Source organism: Strongylocentrotus purpuratus, unplaced genomic scaffold, assembly GCF_000002235.5.
Source record: "Strongylocentrotus purpuratus isolate Spur 01 unplaced genomic scaffold, Spur_5.0 spur5_scaffold_16, whole genome shotgun sequence".
NCBI classification, from domain to species: domain Eukaryota; kingdom Metazoa; phylum Echinodermata; class Echinoidea; order Camarodonta; family Strongylocentrotidae; genus Strongylocentrotus; species Strongylocentrotus purpuratus.
The window spans coordinates 301456-325815 of NW_022145601.1; the positions used below are offsets into that span (position 1 = coordinate 301456).

Consider the following 24360-nt stretch of genomic DNA (forward strand, 5'->3'; position numbering starts at 1 on the left):
ATCTTTGTCTCGGCACCTGTAAATTTGGGCGTGCACTATATTTATCTGATCTGGCTCTCTTGTTTTTTCTCTCTCATCACTCTTTCTTTATTTCGTAATTCTTTCAGTCTATCTGTATTTCACTCTGTATCTCTCGTCAAAGTACACGATTTAAAATCTTCGATGTAAAAGTGGAAACACCACTTCATGCCTTCTTTTGGTCAATACTTGTAAATTATAAGGAGAGAAACACGTGATTGCCTGAGAGACTAAAAGAGATTCCTTTTTGCAATATCCCCCTCGCTCTCTTTCTCTCTCTGTCTCTTTCTATTTCTTTATCTCTCTCCCTCCCCCCCTCTCTCTCTCTCTCTCTCGTTCTCTCTCCTCTCTCTCTCTCTCTTTCTCTCTCTCCCTCTCTTGTTCTCTCTCTTTCTTTCTCTCTTTCTTTCTCTCTCTCGTTCTCTCTCCCCCCCCCTCTCTCTCTCTCTCTCTCTCTCTCTATCTATCTGTGTCTCTTTCTCTACTGACCTCTTGAAAGTGATCTGTTTTGGTCGATATCAGTTTATTATATGTACACATACTTTGCTTTTGAAACCATAAAATATACATTTCAAAAGGTTATACTGCAATGATCTCCAATGTAATTTAATATTCCACATTTTACATCGGTTTATTCATCATAAAATGCATTATTGCACTTCATATATTGGTCTTTAATTACCTTAAACATGAGAATAGGAACTGTACAGAACTTTTAGTAACAAGGTAAATCAAATATTTGTCCAATGGTTCTCATTCTTTCTATTCTCTTTCCATCCCTCTCTTTTTTGTCTTCTCATATGAGATTATATCTCTATAGTTTTCAGTCATACATGTTTGTATGTGTGTATATAGTACTCCAAACGTGTACCTCTAACATGGTAACCCTTTTGTAACTTAGCAAAATAATGAATATTTCCTTCGAGGTTGATAATGTGAAGTATACCGTATATTTTGTTATCGTTTTTGGAAATGACCAAATATCAAGGCGTTGTCGAATATTATCCGCAATGCAATGGCGTTTTATGAATCTGCGTGTTCATAATTATTATACATTCAAAGATGTAATCCTGCAAGCGTTGAGATTATGTAATCATACTTTTATCACGAACTATCGAGACATTCTTACACATTTTAATTACTCTTGGAGGAACTGTGATCAATTATTGTTCAGTTGCTGGCCATGGTATCCTGTATCCATGGGTTGAGGTAGGACACATCGCTGTAGACACCGTAGTAATCTTCAGCGGCACAGCCGTAACCCCAGCTGACGACTCCTACAAGAGTCCATCCAGATTGATTCTTCACCACCATAGGTCCGCCGCTATCACCCTATACAGCAAGGAGAAGAAGTTATATTTTGGGATGGTTGTTTTATGGGCACGGCAAGGATCGAGTTTGCTCGAAGTATGAGAATTTAAGAATGAACCTACTCCTCTACAGTCTCAGGAGCGCGTACGGATAAAGTGTGTGCGTGCGTGTGTGCGTGCGTGCATGTGTGTGTGCGTGTGCGCGTGTGTGTTGTGTGTGAGCATAAGACTAAAGTTCCTAAAGGTTTATAAGATCGACACAACAAAGAACTAGTGGATATTTCGTAGGCTGTCGGTCTTAAATGTGAACTCTCTGAAAAGTGAACGGAAGGGCCATGAGAGTTGGTCTACTGAAGTGTTGGTCTTGTGGGCTGTCGGTCTACTGGTTGTAGTCGTAAGGGGTCTATTTACTTACCTGGCATGAGTCCTTGCCTCCCTCTTTCAATCCAGCACATATCATTGTTTCGTCAATACTGCGACTGCCGTACGCAGCTTCACATGCTTCCTGACTGACGATTGGTACATTGACTTGATAAAGTTGGTTAGGAGAAATCCCTCCAGACCCTATAATGTATAATTCAGATATTAGAAGTGACTAAATATTAACCATGAATAATTTATAACGGTGGGTTCACAATCACAGCGCCATTTAGCGACACCAGTGTTTAGTACATGTAGATTTCACGCGATGCATTATGGTAAAAAGTCGACGTCACATCACATCATGGCGCAAGTGAGATCTGGCAGTCTTGTAAAGATTGTCTGATATTCAGTCATGCATGCAGAGATTCAAATGAAAATGATATCTAAATGTACTGGGAAGATAACTCTATCAAGACATATCATGAAAACCATGATTAAATATTCATACTTCAAACGATACAACTTTTAACAAGTGGGATATTTTTTCTGACTCACTGTATATTGAGCCGCGAGCAGAAAAATGTGCATGTCGCAGCCAGCCGGTAGGGGCGCTGTTTATTGTGAATCCACCGTTTAAGATTGGCAAACTACTTTGCTTAGAAAAATATACAAAAAACGCATGACCAGGCTATAGCCTAATTATCGATCTGACCATACATTTTGGAACACCTACATGTATCCGAATCCCTACAATCAGTACATAGTCGATAGTAGGCTTCTGATAACAAAATGTATATTTTCACCGTGCACACAAGTATGGAATTTAATCACAACTTTACATAACTAGTTATACCTTGATAGATTTCAGGTATAGTAATATCATACTAGCGAGAGACATTCTAGTGTGGCACCGATGACCGAGACCCCATAGATTTAGCTGGTGTCTCGAATACAGGTAGTACTAGTAATGCACATCTAAGGAGGATTAATGACTTTATCGTCCGAAGTAATGTGACTTCATTGTAGTGACTCGATCTAATTGCACTGAGTATTTTTTTAAATAATTATTCTTGTTAATCATCTATAAGCTATACAGGCTATAGTCTGGGCCAATATATATGTAATACCTACTTAAAGCTCCCCAGCCAGTGACATAGGCATCTACGCCATTACTTGGTCTGGACGTAGCTAGGCAGGCTGGTGAGGCATAGTCATTGTATTGGACAAGACCATCGAGCTTGATGAGAGCAATGTCATTACTGTTGCCGTTTCCTTTATACCCTTCATGACGGATAATCTTCTGGGCTCTGAAAGTCTGACGAGTCGCTTCTCCGGTATCTGCTTTTTCGTGACCTCCTACGGAAAACTCGTAGTCGCTAAAGTCGGGACTGAGATGGATAAAGGTGAAAATTGCTTTCATTATTCAGATATCGGAGACTTGCTGATCGGGTATAACATGAACATTTAATTGGATTCACATCTGAAGAAGTAAAAACAGGAATTGAAAAAAGGGGGTTTGGGGGGCGGGGGGGGGGGGGGGTTCCACGCTTGCAGTTAGCACTTGATAAAATAACTAATGAGACAAACTGTGTCAAAAATTATGTGGGACGCCAAGCCCATGAATTATAATGAATTTATATTTGGATTCACATCTGAACAAGTTAAACAAACAAAAAAGCAGAAAAAGGGGGTGTCTTCCACGCTTAAAGTATGTACATTAAAGTCACTTGATAAAATAGTTAATGAGACAAACTGTGTCAAAAATTATGTGGGAAGCCAAGCCTATGAGCATTATACGAGTATAAAAAGAAATATTATTTGACGAAATGAAATTTGAAGAAATTTGGTTTCACGACATTTGGATTTCTTCTTTAATAATAATAATAACAACATTTATAATGCGCACATATCCACCCCAAGAGATGCTCAAGGCGCCAGGGTCCGACCTAATGTTTAGCATATCCTCGTTTAATCGAGACTTAATTAATACAGCTACAACGTGTGAATATGAATATACAGTAATCGTGTTAATGCTCATTGTTTTTTTTTCCTGTGCCAGCATGCGCTTACTTTTTTTCAAAGCAATGAGCTGCAGAGACAACCCATTGATTGTCAATGAGTGTGGCTCCACAGTAGTGCCCGTTATTCTTGATCACTTCAGTCATCCAGGGCCAGCTGTTAGGCTCGGCAGGTTGACCACCAACGATGTAAGTTGACATCTCAACCGGTGGAATCGCCGGTTGACCGCACTCAGTAGCCGCTGGAATTTAAGAACAGCGCGATAATTTCACGTAATTTGGTGCATAAACATCTCATTCTCAGCATTGCTCCAACAATATTAAAGTTTGTTCACATATGCGGCTCTAAAACCGCCCCATATGAAAAATAATAACAACAACAACATAAACAAACGCCGCGGTAATTCTTCTTTACTACGTGTAAATGAATGGCAACCTTGCGCACAACAAAGGTCCTACACATGAGCTCACCAGTGGCGTACGCAGGATTTTTCAAGGGTGGTGCTTTTAAATTTTAAAATCGCGCCGAAAAAATTCGCAACGACTCAGCCAACCGCTGAATAAGCCGGGGGGGGGGGGGGGAAGGGTGGTGGTAAGAGCAAATTTGTTTGTTAGGGGAGGGGGGGGGGGGGTCCAGAAAAATTTAGTGAATCCGCTGACTAATCGGAGGGGGTAGGGGCAATTTTTCTTTTCTTTTGGTCCAGAAAATTTGAAAATTTGGCCGACCGAAATTTCGTTCAGTTATGGGGGGGGGGGGGGGTCGTCAAAATCACAGACATGAACAAAAATTGAGGGGGAGTTCGACGAGCGGACTTTTGCTAAAGGGGGGGGGGGGGTGTGCTGAAAAAGCCTCGTATAACAAAAGAAAAAGGTCGACCCGTATTGACTTTCCACACCGTACTTTTGCTGAAAATGGGGGGGGGGGAGGGGGGGGGGGGCGCTGGGAACACACATATGCGTACCCTAAATAACACTGAATGGGGGGGGGGGGCGGGACTCGGTATACCTTCAAAACAGTCCAAACACCCTCGGCTATCGCATCGGGTGTGTTAGACTGTTCCAAAGGTACCTTGTGTGGGTAATGCATACTAATACCCCCACTGCTGTGTATTATTTTTTATACTATCCTCCTGGTTTAATAATAATGATATGAATATTATCAACCGGAAGTTTAGTGCTTTTAACTCTTCCAATTTTTCAAATTGTAAAGAAGTCGAACAACTGGCCTGCCGAACTACGATTCCGAGCCGATCTCGCTTTTTCCCCTCCAAGGGAGAATGATATCGGCGAGGATTTATTTAACTTGGAAGGCAATAGCGCTGATTTGGTACATTATAGGTCCTGGCCATCAAGATTTTTCATAGCGCGCCAAGTACTGCTTACTGATCGGTACCCGCACTCCTTATTTGTATTTCAGAATCCGCTAGTGATGAGGAAAAGGTAAAGGCTCAGTAATATCAACAGTAGGATGGTGATATGACAGAGTTATGGTAAGTCATGTGGTACTGGTGTCTTACCGTTAATAGCGCTAAAAGCGCAGGCGAGGATTAGGTACCACAGCATGATGATAAGTTGATCTGTGAACGTCTTTCAGAAAGCTGTCCGTTGAATGAAGACGTGCCCAAAAGCTAGGATTCTTATCCTTTTTTTCACAAGCACGGGAAAATCACCACTGGGGAGGGAAGGGGGCAATGTCCCTCCTATATCATCATGACCGGTGCACCCCCTCTCTCTCTCTCTCTCTCTCCCATGATCATCATTATAATCTGAACAACGGATAAAATTCAACGTTGCTGATTTACCCGTTCCTTGAAGTCTTTTGAAAAAGATCTGACCACGCCCATTTTACGGATATCTTACTAGGAGTAAACAAACATCAATCAACCTGTCACGGTGTTACTAAATTAAGGTTTTCAAATGCTGTCAGATGTATGAATCTCATGGTCCCCTGAAAGAGAATGAAGAAATATTACTATCGGTAACTAGGTTGTTCGACTGACCTGTACAGACGTGTGGCTGTCACGAGACCTATTCCTAAACGCCACTTAATAGTTTGGTAAGGTCAACTTATATGTCTTTTTATACAGTGCGTCCCAGATAAAACGAAACCGAGAATTATCGATGTTTTATCATAACTTAATCACAATTATAATTGATAAATGACACATATTTCGAAAGCTTAGATCCTCCTCTTTCACTTGATGCAACTCATTATGATGCATATTTCACGCATGAGTGATTACAATCAATTTGAAGAGAGTAAACCGAAAAGCCGTTCGGCGTGCGGTATCTGAATTTCAAAGAGAAAATCCCATTTCTAGAAAGTTGAGTTTTTGCCCTTTCATATGACACCTCAATCAGGAAAAATGAGCAAGGAATGACAAGGTCAATTCTGTTTTTTGCAGGCAGCCAGTGAAAACGAATTCGTTTAATCAAATTATGGAAATGCAAGCACTACTTTAAACAAACAGAACTTTCTCATTCCTTGCTCTTTTTTCCTTGGTATATCGAGAGGATTTATCTAAATTAAATAAAAAACATTTTCTTTAAAAACTCAGTTTTGGGGCAAAATGTGGCAACAGTTTCGGTCAAAGCATTTTATCTTTTGGTCGCGTTATTTCACACCACAGGAACTTCGATCATATTTTGTTTTTTATTCATGTAATAAATTCAAATTTCATACCCTTTGTCCTTACTAGATGCCACTAAAGTTTTAACACCCCTGGAGCTCTAGCTATTACTTGTACGCTAAGATCCGAAATCATACCGTATGCTCTATTTTTCTTTTCTTAATTGATTTCACTAAGATTTCTATGACGCACATGTATGTTGAGAGATGGGACGGCGTTAGGTCTATTGAGGCCTTTGGTCTCTTCAAGCCCCACTGCACTACTTATAGCTACTTGCGCCCTCTATATATCAAACAATGCCTAAATGGTGACGTTGGTCCCCCATGGTCTCTTTTTTCTTATGTTAATTGAGAGCTGATTTGATGAGATAACCACCTGTCAGTGACCATGCAGGGAGGTCTAATACCTCCTGGCCAAACTAGTGCAGATATAGGCTTTAACATACGATTTGGAATCTATGTGAAGCTTCTGACCTGTGTTGATTTTTTTAATGAATTCATTTCATTTTTAATATCAATTTCATTATAAACTTCATAACTTTGGGATATAACATTTTGTTCACAGTCCAATTAACTTCATTTTGTTTGCAGACGGCACAAGTATTTTTCATCACGTAAAAATTTGAACTCTTTGCATATCAATTGGTCAATGAGTAACTAACTAGTATAGCTCACGGGATGCAAGCAAATGAATTAATTTTAAACACTGAAAACAAATGACCCGACTTTGAGAACACGTTCAATTAAAAAAAATGCTGATCTGAAGTTATGCTATAGAAATAAAGAAATAACATAGGCGCAATAGACCAAATTTTTAGACATTTATCTGGACGGAACTATCACTTTAATGATTTATGCACTAAACTCATTAAAAAAAACATTAGTGTACTCTATCAATTACAGTTTTTACCACGTAAAAATATTAAAATTAATGAACGACTCGCTCTTATCTTCAAATTTGATTTATTATAAAATAGTTTGGGGATTCACATCAAATACCAATTTAAACAGAATTCATATGTCACAAAAATAGAATACTCACTCAAATTTGTTTGCCACAGTGATACCCTTTTAAAGCAAATGCAAATCTTGCCAATACGTGACGTGATATATTAAAAAGCTTGCCAACAATGATTGTTCTAATTTTGTCAAGATAATATCTAAAACAAATGTATGCCTTGTGAAATCGCACAAAATATGATACAAGCGTATCATTTATCTATGCATTGCAAACAACTTTGTTAGCTTTCCTATTCCAAAAATAGTTTGACAGAGATAGGTATAACCAAGTTAATCGGCAGGTACAAAAGCTTCTAACTAAAATAAAACAAAGGTTCTGAATCATCAGGGATGTAGACTAGTTTTAAGACAAAGGTCCTGTATTGTGAAGCCAGTTTAGGCTATGAATTGGATTACACTATTAAGGTTTGTTGAAGTGTTCGACATCGCAGCTGAAAGGTGTTACATCATGAAATAAGAGATGAAATTATGAAATATTATATGCATAAGATAGTATATGCAAAACACAACATGACTTTTCGTAATGTATTTTGAGTGTCAATTGAGTTTTCGTGTTTGTAAACATAAGCTTTAAACGGAGCTATGCGACTGCAACGGTCTACTATATGATGACTGTCATGATTGTTGCAATCAGGCGCGTACGCAGGGGGCGGGGGGGGGGGGGGGGGGTATGGGTTGCGTAAAAAGGGTTAAATTTCAAGCAATGTCCGCGGACAAAATATTCCTCGAAATATAGAAAATAGGGGTGCACAGGTGTCCTCGAAATTGATAAATAGGGGTCAGGAAAAGGGAAAAGAGAAAACCGGAAAGAAAAATTATCGGAGCCGAGTCTTGTCCTTGAAATATGGTAAAAATAGGGGTAAATTTGCGAAAGTGTCCTTACAATCTTATAAATAGGAGTATTCCAAAGTACGATTTTGTCTTAGTTTTGACGTAAAAAAAGGGGGTTAAATTTCACAAAATGTCCTTGAAATTGACCGCAAAAGGGGGTTATTTGCATTTGTGGTAACGGTCATACGTGTCACCCTCTGCGGGGGAGTGACCCCATCGGGCACTCAACGTGAAGTCAGAACAGAAATTAGCGAACTAGTCGTCAAGGAGCATGATAGTTTGAATTATAATTCTTGTAAAAGCTGTACAGATGCCAATTCAAGGAGCTTGGACGTCATGGGAAGAAGTGCGAAAAAGGAAATTGTTCAATTTCATAAAAGAGAGATAAAAACTCATTCCCAAATATTCAATTTAGTTCCTTTGTTTGTGCATCAGTGAGGGTTTTATTCGGGAGGTATTAAGAGCTTGATGTGGTAGGGTCCATGCTTGGTGACCATAGACCCTGCATTTGATATAGGAGGGACTTACTTCTTTACATTCTCTCTCTCTCTCTCTCTCTCTCCTTATCTTTCTATCACCTTTCTATATTATATGGCTCTTCTATAAATTTCTATCTCTCTTTCTATCTCTCTCGGTCTCCTTCTCTCTCTCTCTCTCTCCCTCTCTCCCTCTGTATATATATCTTCCTTCTCCCCTTCTCTGGAATATCTATGTCTCTGCATCTGTAAAGGGAGCGCGCTCTCTTTTCTCTATAAACAATAATACTAATAATAAGATATTTCTATACCGCAAATTGCATAATGCCTCCAATCGGTTTAGAAGGGAAATAGTTGATAAGTAAAGAAAACAGAATTTGCATTACAGATTATATCAAATTAATTAACATTAAAACTTTGCAAATGACAATAATACATGTACATAATTACAAATCACTTACAACCAAAATACAAATAGTTCATAAATTAATAGTATCCTACGTTAATCTACAAAACATATAAAAGGCAAAAGGTCAGAAGGCTATTCAGGAACAAGACTTAAAGAGATGCCATTTTAGCATTGATTTAAATGTATTTTAAGAACTGGCATTTCGAATTTGAAGGGGGAGACTGTTTCAAAGAAATGTAGCTGCATAAACGAAAGAACGTTGACCGTATTGATTGTAAGATATAGTGTGAGACCGAGTGAGTAGAGATTGATAATCAGATCGCAAAGTCCGGAACGAGTATATCGAGGAAGGAGTTCAGAAAGATATGAAGGAGCGAAACCATGATAAGTCTTGAAAGTAAGGAGGAGAATTTATTAAGTGATGCGATAAGTGATAGGAAGCCAGTGAAGTATTTGAGGAACATGGGTAATGTGAGAAGTACGAGGAACACAAGAAACTATTTCTCCATTTCGTTCTTTCAGTCTATCTGTCTTAACACTCTGTGTCTTTTTCCCCTCTCGATCTCTTTCCATCTGTAGGCTATCTGTCGTCCAAGTACAAGATTCTTCGATCTAGAAGTGGATATACCACTTCATGTCATCTTGTGGTCAATAAGTGCAAATGCACCCTCTCTTGCACTCTCTCTTTCTCTCCGTCTCTCTCTCTCTCTCGCTCTCTCTTTCTTTCTCTCTCTCTTTATTTAACTTTCTTTATCTCTCTCTCTCTCTCTCTCTCTCTTTAACTTTCTTTACTGACCTCTTGAAAGGGATCTGTTTCGATCGATATCATTGGTATTGTGTCAAATTACTTTGCTTTTAAAACCATTAAATATAATATTCAAAAGGTTACTGCAATGTCATCCAAAGTAATTTAATATTCGACATAATTATTACATCAGTTTGTTCATCATTAAATGTAATCTTGCCCTGCATATATTGGTCTGTATTACAACGTCATAATATTACTTCGAACGTGAGAATATGAACTGTTCACAAGTTTCAATAACATTACTTCAAAATAACATTATGAGGATAAATTTAATGTTCAAAGATTAGAAAAGTTTTCTTCAAATAGTTTGGCCGAAATTGGTCTAGTTCTCATTCTTTCTTTTCCTTTACTCCCTCTCTATGTGTTGTCTTCTTATATGAGATTGTATTTCTAGTTTTGAGGTATAGGCCTACATGTTTGTGTGCATATATAGTACTCCAAATATACCTGCTACATCGGTACCCTTTTGTAACTTAGCAAATTATGAACATATATTTTGTTAACATTTTGGGAAATTACCAAATATCATGGCGTTGTCGGATGTAATCCGCAATGCAATGGCGTTTTATGAATATTCTATTCTGCATGTTCAGTTAGTATTATACATTCAAAGATGTAATCCTGCAAGAGTTGAGCTCTAAGATTGTGTAATCATACTTTTATCACGAACTATCGAGACATTCTTACACATTTCAATTACTCTTGGAACAACTGTAATCGATTGTTTAGTTGCTGGCCATGGTATCCTTTACCCACTGGTTGAGATAGGACACATCGCTGTAGACACCGTAGTACCCTGCATCGGCACAGCCGTAACCCCAGCTGACGACTCCTACAAGAGTCCATTCATATGAGTTAAATCCAGTTTGAGTCTTCACCACCATTGGTCCGCCGCTATCACCCTATGCAGCAAGGAAAAGAAGTTTAAAATTTAAAAAAATATTATATTTTGGGATGGCTGTTGGGCATGGTAAGGATCGAGTTTGCTTACAGTTAACTTTTTCAATGATGCTTTGATATTCGTGGTATCCAAATATAAAAACAGCATTTCACCATGCATAGCTTCATTCAGAAATAGCCATGGTAGTTTAGGTAAAATAAAACTGATTTATAAATTATTGTCAACTCCTGCTTCTTTGTTTCATGCCGCCTTCTTATTTGTGTTATTACTTGCTTTGTTTATTGTACGTGACATAAATCAGAGTATGCGAAAATCGAGACCACAAGTTAACTAACATAATTATAATGTTAATTTGAATTAAATTGAATGATGACATTGTGTAATAAACGGTTATTCATAGATGTGGGTCAGTGTGAATGTGTAGGTTTGGGGTGGTTTTGTTGTTGTTGTGTGCATAAGAAAAAGTTACTAAAGGTCTATGAGACCGACAAAACGAAAGACTAGTGGATATTTCGTAGGCTGTCGGCCCACTGTCGGTCTTGTGAACTCTCTGATAAGTAGTGAATGGAAGGTCCATGAGTGTTGGTCTAAATGATCATTGATCTTATAGGCTGTTCTCGTAGGCTCTCTGTCTATATAGTGAACTATTACGAAAAGAAGTGTCAGAATGCCCATAGACATTGTCGGTCTCGAGTGGGTTATTGGTCTTGTGGGCTGTTGCATGGTCCACTAGCTGGATGAAGTCATTATTGGTCTATTTACCTGGCATGAGTCCTTTCCTCCCGCAATATATCCAGCACATATCATTGAATCGTCAATCTTGCGACTGCCGTAAGCAGATTTACATGCGTCATCACTGACGATTGGTACATTGACTTGATAAAGTTGGTTAGGAGAAATCCCTCCAGACCCTATAATGTACAATTCAGATATTAGAAGTGACTAAATATTGAACATGAACAATTTATAACGGTGTATTCCAGCCATCTCCCTAGATGGCTCTGGTGGATTCACAATCACAGCGCCACCTAGCGCCACCAATGTTTAGTAGATTGCATTCGATGCATTATAGAAAAAAGGTGTGTGTGTGTGTGTGTGTGTGTGGGGGGGGGGGGGGTTGGGGGGTTGGGGGTTGGGGGGGGGGGGGGGGTAAGGGTACAATTTTTTTTGTCCCGAAAGTTTGGTCGACCGATATTTCGTTCAGTGGGGGGGGGGGGGGGGTAAGTGAGTGCAATCATCTAAGATTTTCAGACCCTTTTATCGAATGGTCGTACGTTTTGTGCTGCACAAATAGTCAATTAGTTTAATTTTGGCCATTACTAGTAGTTATTGTCTGTAGACAAATGCTCATGTAGGCGCTTTTATGTAGGTTATTACCAAAGAAAAACAGATGTCAGTTAGTCACTCAATAATGTCTGACAGTGAAGTCTAGAAGGTAAGCGGGTTTCCTTGCATAATAGGAGATTGCTAACGTTTACATTTCACAGATATGGCATGCGTGACATAGGCTACTCATAATTCCTGCAAAGTTCTACAGAATTTGATGTTGGCTGCATAAGGAAATACACATATAAGGAGAATTATTATTAATTATCTTCGACCGAAGTAATGTGACTCAATCTATGCACTGAGTATTGTTTTTAATACAGGCTATATAATCTTGTTAATCCATAAGCTATGATATAGGCTATAGTCTGAGCCAATACTTACTGAGAGCTCCCCAGCCAGTGACATAGGCCATTGTACCATCACTTGGTCTGGATTCAGCTAGACATGCTGGTGAGGAATAGGTATCATATGTGACCTGGCCATCAAGCTTGATGAGAGCAATGTCGTTACTGCTGGAGAGTGCTGAATACCCTTCATGACGGATAATCTTCTGGGCTCTGAAAGTCTGACGAGTGCTCTCTCCGGTATCTGCGCTTTGGTGCCCTCCTGTTGAAAACTGGTAGTTGTTAAGGTTGGGTCTGAAATGGGTAAGGGTCAAACAAACTATCATTATTCAGATATCGGACACTTACTGATCGGGTATACATATCATGAATATTTACTTGGATGCACATCTGAACAAGTAAAACAAAAATAATTAAAAAGAGGTGGGGGTGTGTTCCACGCTTAAAGTTATTACATTAAAGTCAGTTGATGAAATAATTAATGAGACAACTGTGTCCCTATGTGGGAAGCCAAGCCCATAAACATTATTCGAGTATAGGAAATAACATTGTTTGACAAAATGAAATTCGAAGAAATTTGATTTCACGATATCTGGATTTCTTCTTTTTACGAAGGGGTCCGACCTAGGAGTTACAAGCACTTCTTGGTCCGACCCAATGTTCAGCATATCCTTGTTTATAATATGCTGAAGCGGATCCTAATCAAATGATTGGTTGAGAGTGTACACTTGACCAGGCATTTATGTTGCCTAACACGTAATTAAAATGGATAATAGCGCTATATAAATCTCATGTATTATTATTATTAGAAGTAGTAGTAAAATCATGTTATAAAACATCATTTTATAAAACAAATAAAACATAATCTTATAAAACAAATAATAGGCCTACACATCATTTTGTTCGGGCATTAGTAAAATTACACACCCAGGATCTTCGAAACAGTTCAAACACCCTCGGATATCGCCTCGGGCGTGTTAGACTGTTCCAAAGGTACCTTGTGTGGGTAATTCTTACTAATGCCCGCACTGCTGTGTATTATTATTATTTTTTTATATTAATCGAGACTATCATGCAGCTACAACGTGTGAATATGAATATAGTATAGTAATCGTGTTAATGTTTTTTTTTTCCTGTGTCACGCTTACGAGCTTTCAAAGCAATGGGCTGCAGAGACAACCCATTGATTGTCAATGAGTGTGGCTCCACAGTAGTGTCCGTTATTCTTGATCACTTCAGTCATCCAGGGCCAGCTGTTTGGTTCGGCAGGTTGACCACCAACGATGAAAGTTGACATCTCAACCGGTGGAATCTCCGGTTGACCGCATTCGGTAGCCGCTGGAATCAAAGAACAGCGCCAGAATTTTACTTAATTTAGTGCATACGCATATCATTCTCATCTAAGCACGAATGCATTCAAACCGCCCCCATATAAAAAATAACAACCACAACAAGTGCATAATTATCTCATTCTAAGCATTGCTCCAGCATTATGAACTGTAAAGGCTTGTTCACATAATTATGCGGCTCTAAAACCGCCCCCATATAATTTTTCGTACAACAACATAAACAACGCCACTTTAATGCCAAGGTCACATTTGCCGCGGCGGCCGTGCGGTCTAAATTATCTTTGGCCAATAGCAATTATAGGACCGCCGCAGCATTCCCACGGTCACATACGGTAGCGGCCACATAATATTTTAGGGTAGCCGCACGGCGGATTTTAAATTTGTGGAGACAGAAAATCTGAGACTGCCGTATCGCCTTTGAAGTGATGACGCATGGTCGCCTTAGGGTGTCCCTGCGGCGGCCGTAGTTTTTCGACATATACCAAGGCAGACGCAAGGTAACCGCAAGGTGCACTCAAGGCGGCCGAAGGGAGACCATATGGTGACCGTGCGGCCAGACTACTACTACCGCTTCACCCCTGGGGGGTGTTTCACAAAGATCCTAAGTAGAACTTAACTCTAAGTTGGACTTAAAAAATATGGAAAGCCATTAGCATCTTTGAAAATATTTGGTAAAAATATTTTTGAATGGCATAAAATGTTTTTTCAAATCATTCATATTTTCTATCATTAAGGAGATTTCATATTCTTGTTGTGGAATTTATAAAAAGTCTAAAATACTTGAATTTCTGCTTTTGAGTATATTTCATTTTAAGGCTCCAATGGCTGTCCATAATTTTTAAGTCAAACTAAGTGTTAAGTTCTACTTAGGATCTTTGTGAAACACCCCCTGGAGTATATAAAAACGCAAGGTTACCGTACGGAAGACGTACGGTCGGCGTGGAACCGCTCTACGGCATGGCTACGACGTGTCTAATCGCAACGGCAAACCTAGAAATGAAAACAAGTCCGCGTTATAATCCCACGGTGACCCGTACGGCCTGTAAAGATAGGGATACGCCCTAGGGTGACCCTGAGTCCACCGCAGATTTTCTGCGGCCGCCGTAAATATCTCTCGATTTCGGGGGCGTACGGCCGCCGTATCCTTGCCGTACAGCAAAATGTGACCTAGGCATAATTCTTCTTTATCACGTGTAAATAAAGGAACTACACGATTCTCCTGCGATCCGATTTTCGTAGAAGGGCTGTTCTATAAGATGACAATTTTATTAACTACCATCCTCCTGATTTAGCTTCTAAATAATGATAAGAATATTATTAACCGGAATTTTAGTGCTTTTAAGTCTTCCAGTCAATGGGCTTCAAATTGTAGACAATCGAACAACTGGCCTGACGTAGCTACGATTCCGAGCCGATTTAGCTTCTTCCCCTCCAAGGCAGAATGAAAGCCCTCGACATTTAGAGTTTATTCATCATGACTATTTAGATCCTCGGTTTAATAAAATTTGAAGTGGACTATTAGGCTATTATTATTATTATTATTATTATTATTATTATTATTATTATTAAGATTCTACACGTTTAAATGTTCATATAAAAGGCAATCACAAATTCTTTAAAAGTCGGATCGTAGTCAAATCGTGTAACGTCATCATAAAATAAAGAATGTCGCGGTTTACACGTCATTATTTAGCAAGGCTTAAAAAAGTGCTCACAAAATAATGCATCTAGTCAATAAGTGCCTATGTACGAGTTTATCTATAGCGGATGGGAACTGAAATTTGTAGAAGAAAACAGTTAAAAGTGGAATTCCTATGCGACCGGCCCACTCAAAACGCAAGATATTATTCGCATTTTTCGGCATAATATTTTCACCATAATTATGATACAGTATTAGGGACTTTCGCACGCCGACATAGTGGACTGCTACGTGTGACATCCTAATAAGGCAATGTGACGTCGTTTTAAGGCACTGCATGGCAGTGCCCGACAGTGGCTTAAAAGGACGTCACATTGCCTTAAAATGATGTCACATGCACATAGCAGTGCGTGCAAGACCGACATCCCACGAAACCATATAGGCATACGGATGCAACGTAACCTGTGGAATGACGTGTCTTGGTCGCAAATCATTGTCGGTGCCGACCTAGAAAGATGATATCGGCGAGGATTTTAATTTACTTGGAAGGTCCCGGCGACCACGACTTTTCATAGCGCACCAATTACTGCTTCCTGATCGGTACGCGCACTCCTTATGTATATCGGAATCCGCTAGTGATGAGGAGAAAGGTATTAAGGCTCAGTAATATGAACAGTATGATGATAATATGCCAGAGTTATAGCAAAGAGTGATGGTATCTCTTTGGTCTTACCGTTAATAGCGCTAAAAGCGCAGGCGAGGATCAGGTACATCAGCATGATGAGTTGATCTGTGAACGTCTTTCAGAAAGCTGTCCGTTGAATGAAGACTTCCCCAAAAGCTGTGATTCTTATACTTTATTCACACGGACGGGAACATCACCACTGGGGAGGGAAGGGGGCAATGCCCCTTTATATCATCATGATCAGCGCTCTCTCTCTCTCTCTCTCTCTCTCATGATCATCATTATAATCTGAAGAGCGGATATAATGCCACGTTGCTGATTTACCCGTTCCTTGAAGTCTTTTGAAAAAGATCCGACCACGCCCATTTTACGGATATCTTACTAGGAGTAAATAAACATCAATCAACCTGTCACGGTGTTACTAAATTAAGGTTTCAAATGCTGTCAGATGTATGAATCTCATGGTCCCCTGAAAGATAATGAAGAACTATTATCATTGGTACCTGCATGGGCCTGGTGGTAAGTTCGAATGATGACCTGTACAGACACGTGGCTGTCACGAGACCTATTCCTAAACGCAACGTGGTATATTTTGTTTAAGTGTCTTTATTTGAAAGAAAAACTCAACACAACACAATGTACAGGTTAAGTAGCAGATGAATACATATATATCTCAGAAAAGTATATCATACAATATATCTGCATAGTAGCAAATGATCTACAGTGTAGTACTAAATATGAATGAACAAATTAAACAAAACTATCCATAACCTTATTTTTAAAAAATGGAAAGGAATAAAAAGTACTCAATACACAGCAATACACATAACATCACAAAACACACACACACACACACACACGAAATGCCTCTAAACCAACATCATGGCCAAGGATGTAAATTCCGAATTTCATTGAAAATGTTCACTTGCCAAACTACCTTTAAATTCGTGGTAAAAGCAAAACGTTTGTGCTCTATTAACAAATTCAGTATCAAACACAGGAGCTTAAAATCCCTCTTATCTGCGGTATATCGAAAGGATTTATCTACATTAAATTTAAACAAATCTTTTAAAAAATCAGTTTAAGGGCAAATGTGGCAACAGTTTTGGTCAAAACATATCTTTTGGTCGCGTTATTTCACACCACAGGCACTTTGATCATATTTAATTTTGTATATGTATTAAATTTAAATTGTATACCCTTTTTCCTCACTGGATGTTCCCTAACATTTCAACTTCACTTGAGCTCTATTATTCGTATGCCAGATCTGCAATCATACCGTATGCTCAGTTTTTGTTTCTTATCTGATCTCACTAAGATTTCTATGACGTACATGTATGTTGAGAGCTGGGAGGGTGTCGGGTCTATTAACGCCCTTTGGTCTCTTAACAGACGATCGATACACGGTACTACCAGTCACAACTCTAAATGTAGTGCTTCTGACCTGTGTTGATTCTTTTGATTGAATTGATTCCCTTTTAATATTAATTTCATTAGAAACTGCTTAATGTTATGATATAACATTCTTTTTCACAGTCTAATTAACTTCATTTTGTTTGCAGACGGCACAAATATTTGAACTCTTTGTATCAATTGGTCAATGAGTAATTAACTAAAATAGCTCACTGGATGCAAACTTATCGATTTTAAACACTAAAACGAGTTACCCGACTTTGGAGACACGTTCCATTAAAAATTTGATAGCAAACTTTCACTTAAACGGTATCACAATGTAAAGAGGAGTAGAACAGAAGACCCAAATATGTTTTCTTTTATCAATATGTGCCTTCAAACACCTTTAGAGTTGGGCTTTTTTTTAAACGCCTGCCGAAGTTTCACCGATTTCTTGATTGGTAAATGCAAACCCCGGTAAGATACCGATTTTTGATCACGTGACTCTCCTTTTCCAGTAGTGTAAATGGCAGTCCCAAAATCGACGATTCTCAAAATGGTGATTGGGATGTGTAAAATGGGTCTAATGCTTATCATTGTGTCCTTAGGTGATTAGTCGATTGGTTCCTCATCTGGGGGGGGGGGGGGAATGCATGGAGTTGGCGCAAGTTGGTTTTGACCCAGATACCTATTAAAATTAAAATATACCCTTGTGCAGCTAACTATTAAATACCACACCGTGAAGATGGTAACAATAGAAGCGTGAATAGATATTCATATACTTACAACTCAATTTCAAAACAATTTGCAATTATAAACAGGGGCGGATCCAGCCGGCGGCAGGGGAGGGGGCCCATCTCCAAAAAAGGTAAAATTAACGTGTTTTACACTTTGTAAGCTTTGCTATTCCAAAAATAGTTTGGCAGAGATAACCCAGTTAATTTGCAGGAACGAAAGCTTGTAAATAAAATAAAACAAAGGGTCTGAATCATCGGGGATGAAGACTAGATTACAAAGTTCATGAAATGTGAAAACAGTTTAGGTTATCAATTAGATTAAACTAATAAAGTTATACATCATGAAATAAGAGATGAAATTATGAATTATTATATGCATAAGATAATAGATGCAAAACACAACATGTAATTTATTTTGATTGCCGATTGAGATGTCATGTTTGGGTAAGAGGACATATATATATATTTTGTTTTGCTCCCGAAAATTTGAAAATCGCGTCGGTCGCAAGTTCGCTCAGTGTGGGGGTGGGGGTGGGGGGGGGGGGAAGGGGGGAGGGGGAGGAGGTAGTGCGCACTATTTTTTTAAATTTTTTTTTGGCCGGGGGGAGGGCACGTGCCCCCTGTGCCCCCCCCCCCCCCTGGATCCGTCCCTGAGATGATACGCTTGTATCATATTCTGTGCGATTTCACAAGACATACATTTGTTTTGATATTATCTTGAACAAATTAGAACAATCATTGTTTAACTTCAGGCAGATAACACAAACTATAGCGTGAGTCAGAAAAAATGGACACTTTAATAATTGCATAATGTTTTGAAAGTGAGTTGTAAGTATGGATATGTACGTGAAGAGTATCCATTCACGTTTCTAGTGTAACCATATTCATGGGGTGGTATTTCATGGTTAGCTGCACAAGCATTGGGGTAAATTTTAATTTTAATAGGTTACTGGGTCAAAACCAACTTGCGCCAACTCCAGGCATTTTCCCCCCAGATGAGGAACCAATCGACTAATCACCTAAGGACACAATGATAAGCATTAGACCCATTTTACACATCCCAATCACCATTTTGAGAATCGTCGATTTTGGGACTGCCATTTACACTACTGGAAAAGGAGAGTCACGTGATCAAAAATCGGTATCTTACCGAAGTTTGCATTTACACTGCAAAAATCGGTGAAACTTTTGCAGGCGTCCAAAAAAACCTCACTCTAAAAGTGGATTTTCCGATTTCGTTTTGTCGTCGTGTTTGTCAGTAGTTGCTACGCTACGATGATACGAGATCATCGTAAGCGCCCTACGTTGTACTCGATAACTGATTTTTAAAACACCACAGTCTATTTAGGGCTTCAGTATTACACCATATGACAGACACTGATAACACGTAGGGCCATACATCTCAGATTTAACATTGCTAAACGATGCCTTTCATAGGGAACAGTGTACATGTACATGTTTTTAACTTTAACCCTATTCAAATAGGGTAAATTTTATCATTGGGATCTCCGCCAAAGAACGCCACATGCCTCGATCACTGATTTAAAACTTGGCATGCATAAAGGATATGCAGGAGAATACTCAAGGAGAGAGAGAAAAAATGGGGGGGGGGGGGATAAAAAAAAATAGAAATAGCTGTAGTCATAATAATAATAATAATAATAATAGAAATGCAATCGTGTCACAACGATGTGCGTGCAATGACGCCATGTTTCTACGTGTCAAACGAAAGAGCTTCTCTCGAACTACCCAGAGCAATTTGTACGAAGTCTGTAGCTTCTGTGACATTGGAGATAGGTAGGGCGAAAGAAAGGCCTCAACAGTGACCTTGATGGGATGGTAGTGACTACGCCTACGAAGTTTGAAAGAAATTGGGTTAGGGGCAAGAACCTAGAAAGGGCTCGCAAGCACTGCGTGCAAAAACCAATGGGAATTGGTGCATGTTCGTCGTTGCAATCAAGATCGTTCTGGGGGCCAAAAGCGTGAACCCGATATGCCCCATAGACAATGCGTGTAATGCATGGGCGGAAAACGTACCGGATCTGTATTATGACCGGAATTAAATTTTTTTTTTCTCTCTCTCTTTATGTGCTTTTAAGGGCCGTATTTGGTATCATTAGAAAGAAAATTTCATGGTTGTTATTGTAAACCACTCTTTTTTTTTCTATGACAATCCTATCGAAACACGTGATGTAAAATAGATTTATAGGACAAAATGGCGTCTTAAATGGCCCCCCTTGACCAATTTCAAAAATCCGGCCACAAATTGCCCTGCGTATTGGATTTCGGCATGTCACTGCAAATTTTCAAGGGGAAAAAAGGACGTTTAAAGGGCGAAAAGCAGGCTGAAAAAGTGACGTCATAGCCGATACGTGTTAAATTCGGGCGGAATTCGTGAAGTGACCTTTGTTCAAATGCGATTTACTCACAATTTTCTGTGTGAACATATACTATACTTGGTATCATTCGAAAGGGCACTTCATTGCGGTCAGTTTGACACCATTGTTATCTGCGCGCAATGTATTGCACGCATTGAACGCGCTATTACGTAATGCATAGTAAATTCATCATTATTTTTGGCGATAACTTTGCGCTGACATATTTGAATTTCACCAAACTTGGCAAACAGTTGTCACGTATATGGATACATAATTATGTCTGCCAAGTTTCATTGATGTAAGTATAAAGATCGCCGTTTTAGAGCAAGTTGAAGTTATTTTTGAATTTTGAAACCATTACAAAGGCCTCCAAAGGGTATGACAACCCCCCTCCTCCTCCCTCCCTCCCCCCTTCCCCCACTTAAATGGTTTAATAACTGTCTTTTTGTCATGATTTAATTCGTAGGTCAGCATAGTGATTCTTGTTCTGGACGACCTATCCATCTCATTGTTTGAGAAGCTCATCATAGGTTTTGGTGTGGCCTACGGCGTGATATGGGCCGTAATCGGATTTTTATCGGTAAGATATGTCTTTTGTCCTTAATCTTTGTCATTAATCCTGTATATAAAGACCACTCAAGTGAGAGAAGAAATGTAGTTTTGGTGTTGCCCCTCGTGTAATATAGGCCTTTACTGGATCTTTATCAGTTTGATTTGTTCATTGTAATGGACCTATATCTTGAAACCTGTTTCTAAAGACCACTATCTTTTTCTCTTGCTCTCGCTTTATCTACCCTCCACCCCCCCCCCCCCCTCTCTCTCTCTCTCTCCTCTTCAGTCATTTCCTGGCTTTCCCGGCTTTGGTTTAATAATGGAACAAACAATGACTGCCACAATTAACTTTTGTCAATATGAAACTGAAAGTTCCATGATACTCCAAAAATATGACATAACGTCTGTCACATGATGCTCCAAAGAATATGGCAATCCAGGTTTTGAAATAGAGCTAAAGGCCCATTTATTATTGATGCCTTTCATTTCCTTCTTTTAAACTTTGAATTCTAAGTATTTTATGGAGGCATAAGTAGCAAAAATATAATATGGAATTTTGGTAACAGCCCATCACGTATATGGATACATATGTCTGTCAAGTTTCATTGATGTACCCTCCCGTGCCAAAAGTATTGCAACATAGACACACACATTACACAGGAGACAAATAATTGAAAATGAGTGCTGTTTTAATGAATATGTAGTGCATCATTTTTTATCATACTATCAGGCACATTTTATTGATATATCAATAGTCATTTTTCATGTAAGATTCACGAGTCTCTAGTATTTTGTTGGATATCCTCGCCTTCTAATGATGGCGCGCATCCTTCTTGGCATCGTCGCGTAGAGTCCTTGCAATCTTTCTTGGGTGATGCTGCCCCAGGCCCTGAAGATAGAGCGGACCAAACCTTCCCTCGTGGTTGGTCGGTCTTTGGTGTTGGCTCTCTTGATGTCATCCCACAGATTCTCTATCGGGTTAGCATCTGGTGATTGCGCCGGCCACTGCACCCTGTTGACGCCAGTTTCGTCATACCATTGGTCCATCCTGGCTGCCCTGTGTGCCGGTGCGTTGTCATCCTGGAAGACGAACGGGTGTTGCGCGTTGCCAAAGATGTTAGCAATGGATGGAAACAAGTGGGCGTCCAGAATATCTCGATATTTGGCGTTATCAATGTTCCCATCTACACAAATTTAACCACAAATTTAACGAATTTCATCATGTTGCAATACTTATGGCATGGGAGGGTAGGTATAAAGATCGCCGTTTTAGAGCAAGTTGAAGTTATTTTGGAATTTTCTTGAAAATGGCGAATTTGGAGGGCATTTTTCTGAAAGTCGGTCAGTGTTAGGGTATATAATGTTGTATATGGCTGGAAAGGGCATATCTTCAAGTATCTAAATCCAAAAAAGGGTACGGATTTGTATACATGTTATCTCACTTGACAATGCATTACTCTCCATATCTTACTCTAACAAAAAAAAAGTTGAAAAAAATAAATAATAATAATACAAAATATGTTGTCAGACAAGATAGAAGATCTACGCCCTGTAGTGTCTGCAACGATGATCAGAAATGGCCATTGACATGGTATGAATGTCCTTGTTATCAACATCAAGGATACGAGATCATCGTAAGCGCCCTACGTTGTACTCGATAAATGATTTTAAAAACTTGGTCCTATTTACATATGCAGTATTAATACTGCCCTTCCTGCTGGACCTGCAGTAATGATTACCCTAGTATTGTCAATTACCCATGTAATGCACCTGGGTTAAGAGGGGCAAAGATGACGAAATGCCTTGTCTAAGGATGTAAGCACCGCCGGAGGATCGAACCCAGGATCTCTCTTATAAGAGTCAAGAGCCTTCACCAATGTACCATGCATGGTGCTCGTCATCTACTGTTGGTAGATCATTATCACAGTCAGACAAACAACACCATGACGAAGTTCATGAGAATTTTCATTCAAAGAGAAACATTGTAAAGCAGTCTGTTACAAGGATTCTTCACGTAGTCCTCGTTTATATATACGTCTATTATCACTTATAGAAGGATGCATCGTACACGAAAAACTGACTTTGCCTCAATGTAGTAAACAATAAATTATTGGCAGGGTTGGAATAATTTGGCACACATACTCGTACTTGCAAAGTTAATTCAATTTTACCCCGTTCATATCTGAGAATACCGTAATATTATTGCCGTTGTTAATCGGTAAACGATTTGCCTTGGCCAATGCGCTTCAGGTTTGTGAACCAATACCAAAATACTTTCTTTATCAAAATATTGCATTATTAATTTATGCAGTATGATGTAAACTTACAATACAGTGTGTAATTGTTAAGGATTAGCAATGATAATACAGGCATAGTTATGGGAATGTACACGTTTTATGAACAACACTTAATGGAACAAAATTATGTTCATAGAGTCAAATCTCTGAGTGCGAGATTCGTTCTTTAGTACTGTTACATACAGTCATATCAAATCATGCAAGATTCGAACCAGTTGAGGCAGAGTGAGTCGACCCATTGAGGGGGCAACTTTAGCATAATGGGGGGGGGGGGGGGGGGTGCACCGGTCTCACTCGGTCTCTGAGTAGGAGAGGGTGAAATGGGTGAGTCCTGTCATTTTCTTTTCTCGTCCTTTTCTCATTTCCTCTTTCTCATTCTCTCTTTTCATTTGGCCCATGAAGCTGATTCTCTAATCGGTACATAATTAATTATAATGCCTATTAAAAACTAATCATTTATATACGGATACTTTATTTAGTCCAAGTTTAAACATTGACCCATAATTCTGTAACTGAAAAGAACGAACAGAAATCAAGTGATTCTAAATCCAATTTCTCGTTTTCGTCATGACCTATTTCAATTCGTTTATTCAGCTTGTTACATAATGACAGTAAATCATACGGAATGAAAGGCATGACAATAGGCGTCCCATAAGTCAGCACCCTATGTTAAACTAGTATAGAGTTTAAATTAGGCAATCTTTATAAACATTAACCTATAAGATTTCTACCACAATAAGTTGAAGCAACTATCACAGAAACAACATGTAATGTTTATTGGAAGTCTCAAGTTTTTTTTTAAATAAATGGATTAAAATAATATTCAAACAGGTGAGTATGAAATCAGACTTTCAAAAGAGTGCCATGTTGACAGT

The 24360-nt window shown here is 39.0% G+C and overlaps 1 protein-coding gene across 1 annotated transcript; it reads right to left on the minus strand.

Annotated features, from left to right (window-relative positions):
• Positions 1-600: 600 nt before the first annotated feature.
• Positions 601-16281, minus strand: LOC756308 (transmembrane protease serine 9). Its single transcript, XM_030987623.1, has 10 exons — positions 16178-16281; positions 13605-13794; positions 12494-12750; positions 11546-11694; positions 10611-10784; positions 5227-5299; positions 3762-3951; positions 2823-3079; positions 1744-1892; positions 601-1350 (listed from the first exon to the last, which is right to left on the minus strand). The coding sequence occupies exons 1-10, from the start codon at positions 16221-16223 to the stop codon at positions 1189-1191; spliced, it is 1647 nt and encodes a 548-aa protein (XP_030843483.1). The 5' UTR covers positions 16224-16281; the 3' UTR covers positions 601-1188.
• Positions 16282-24360: the final 8079 nt, after the last annotated feature.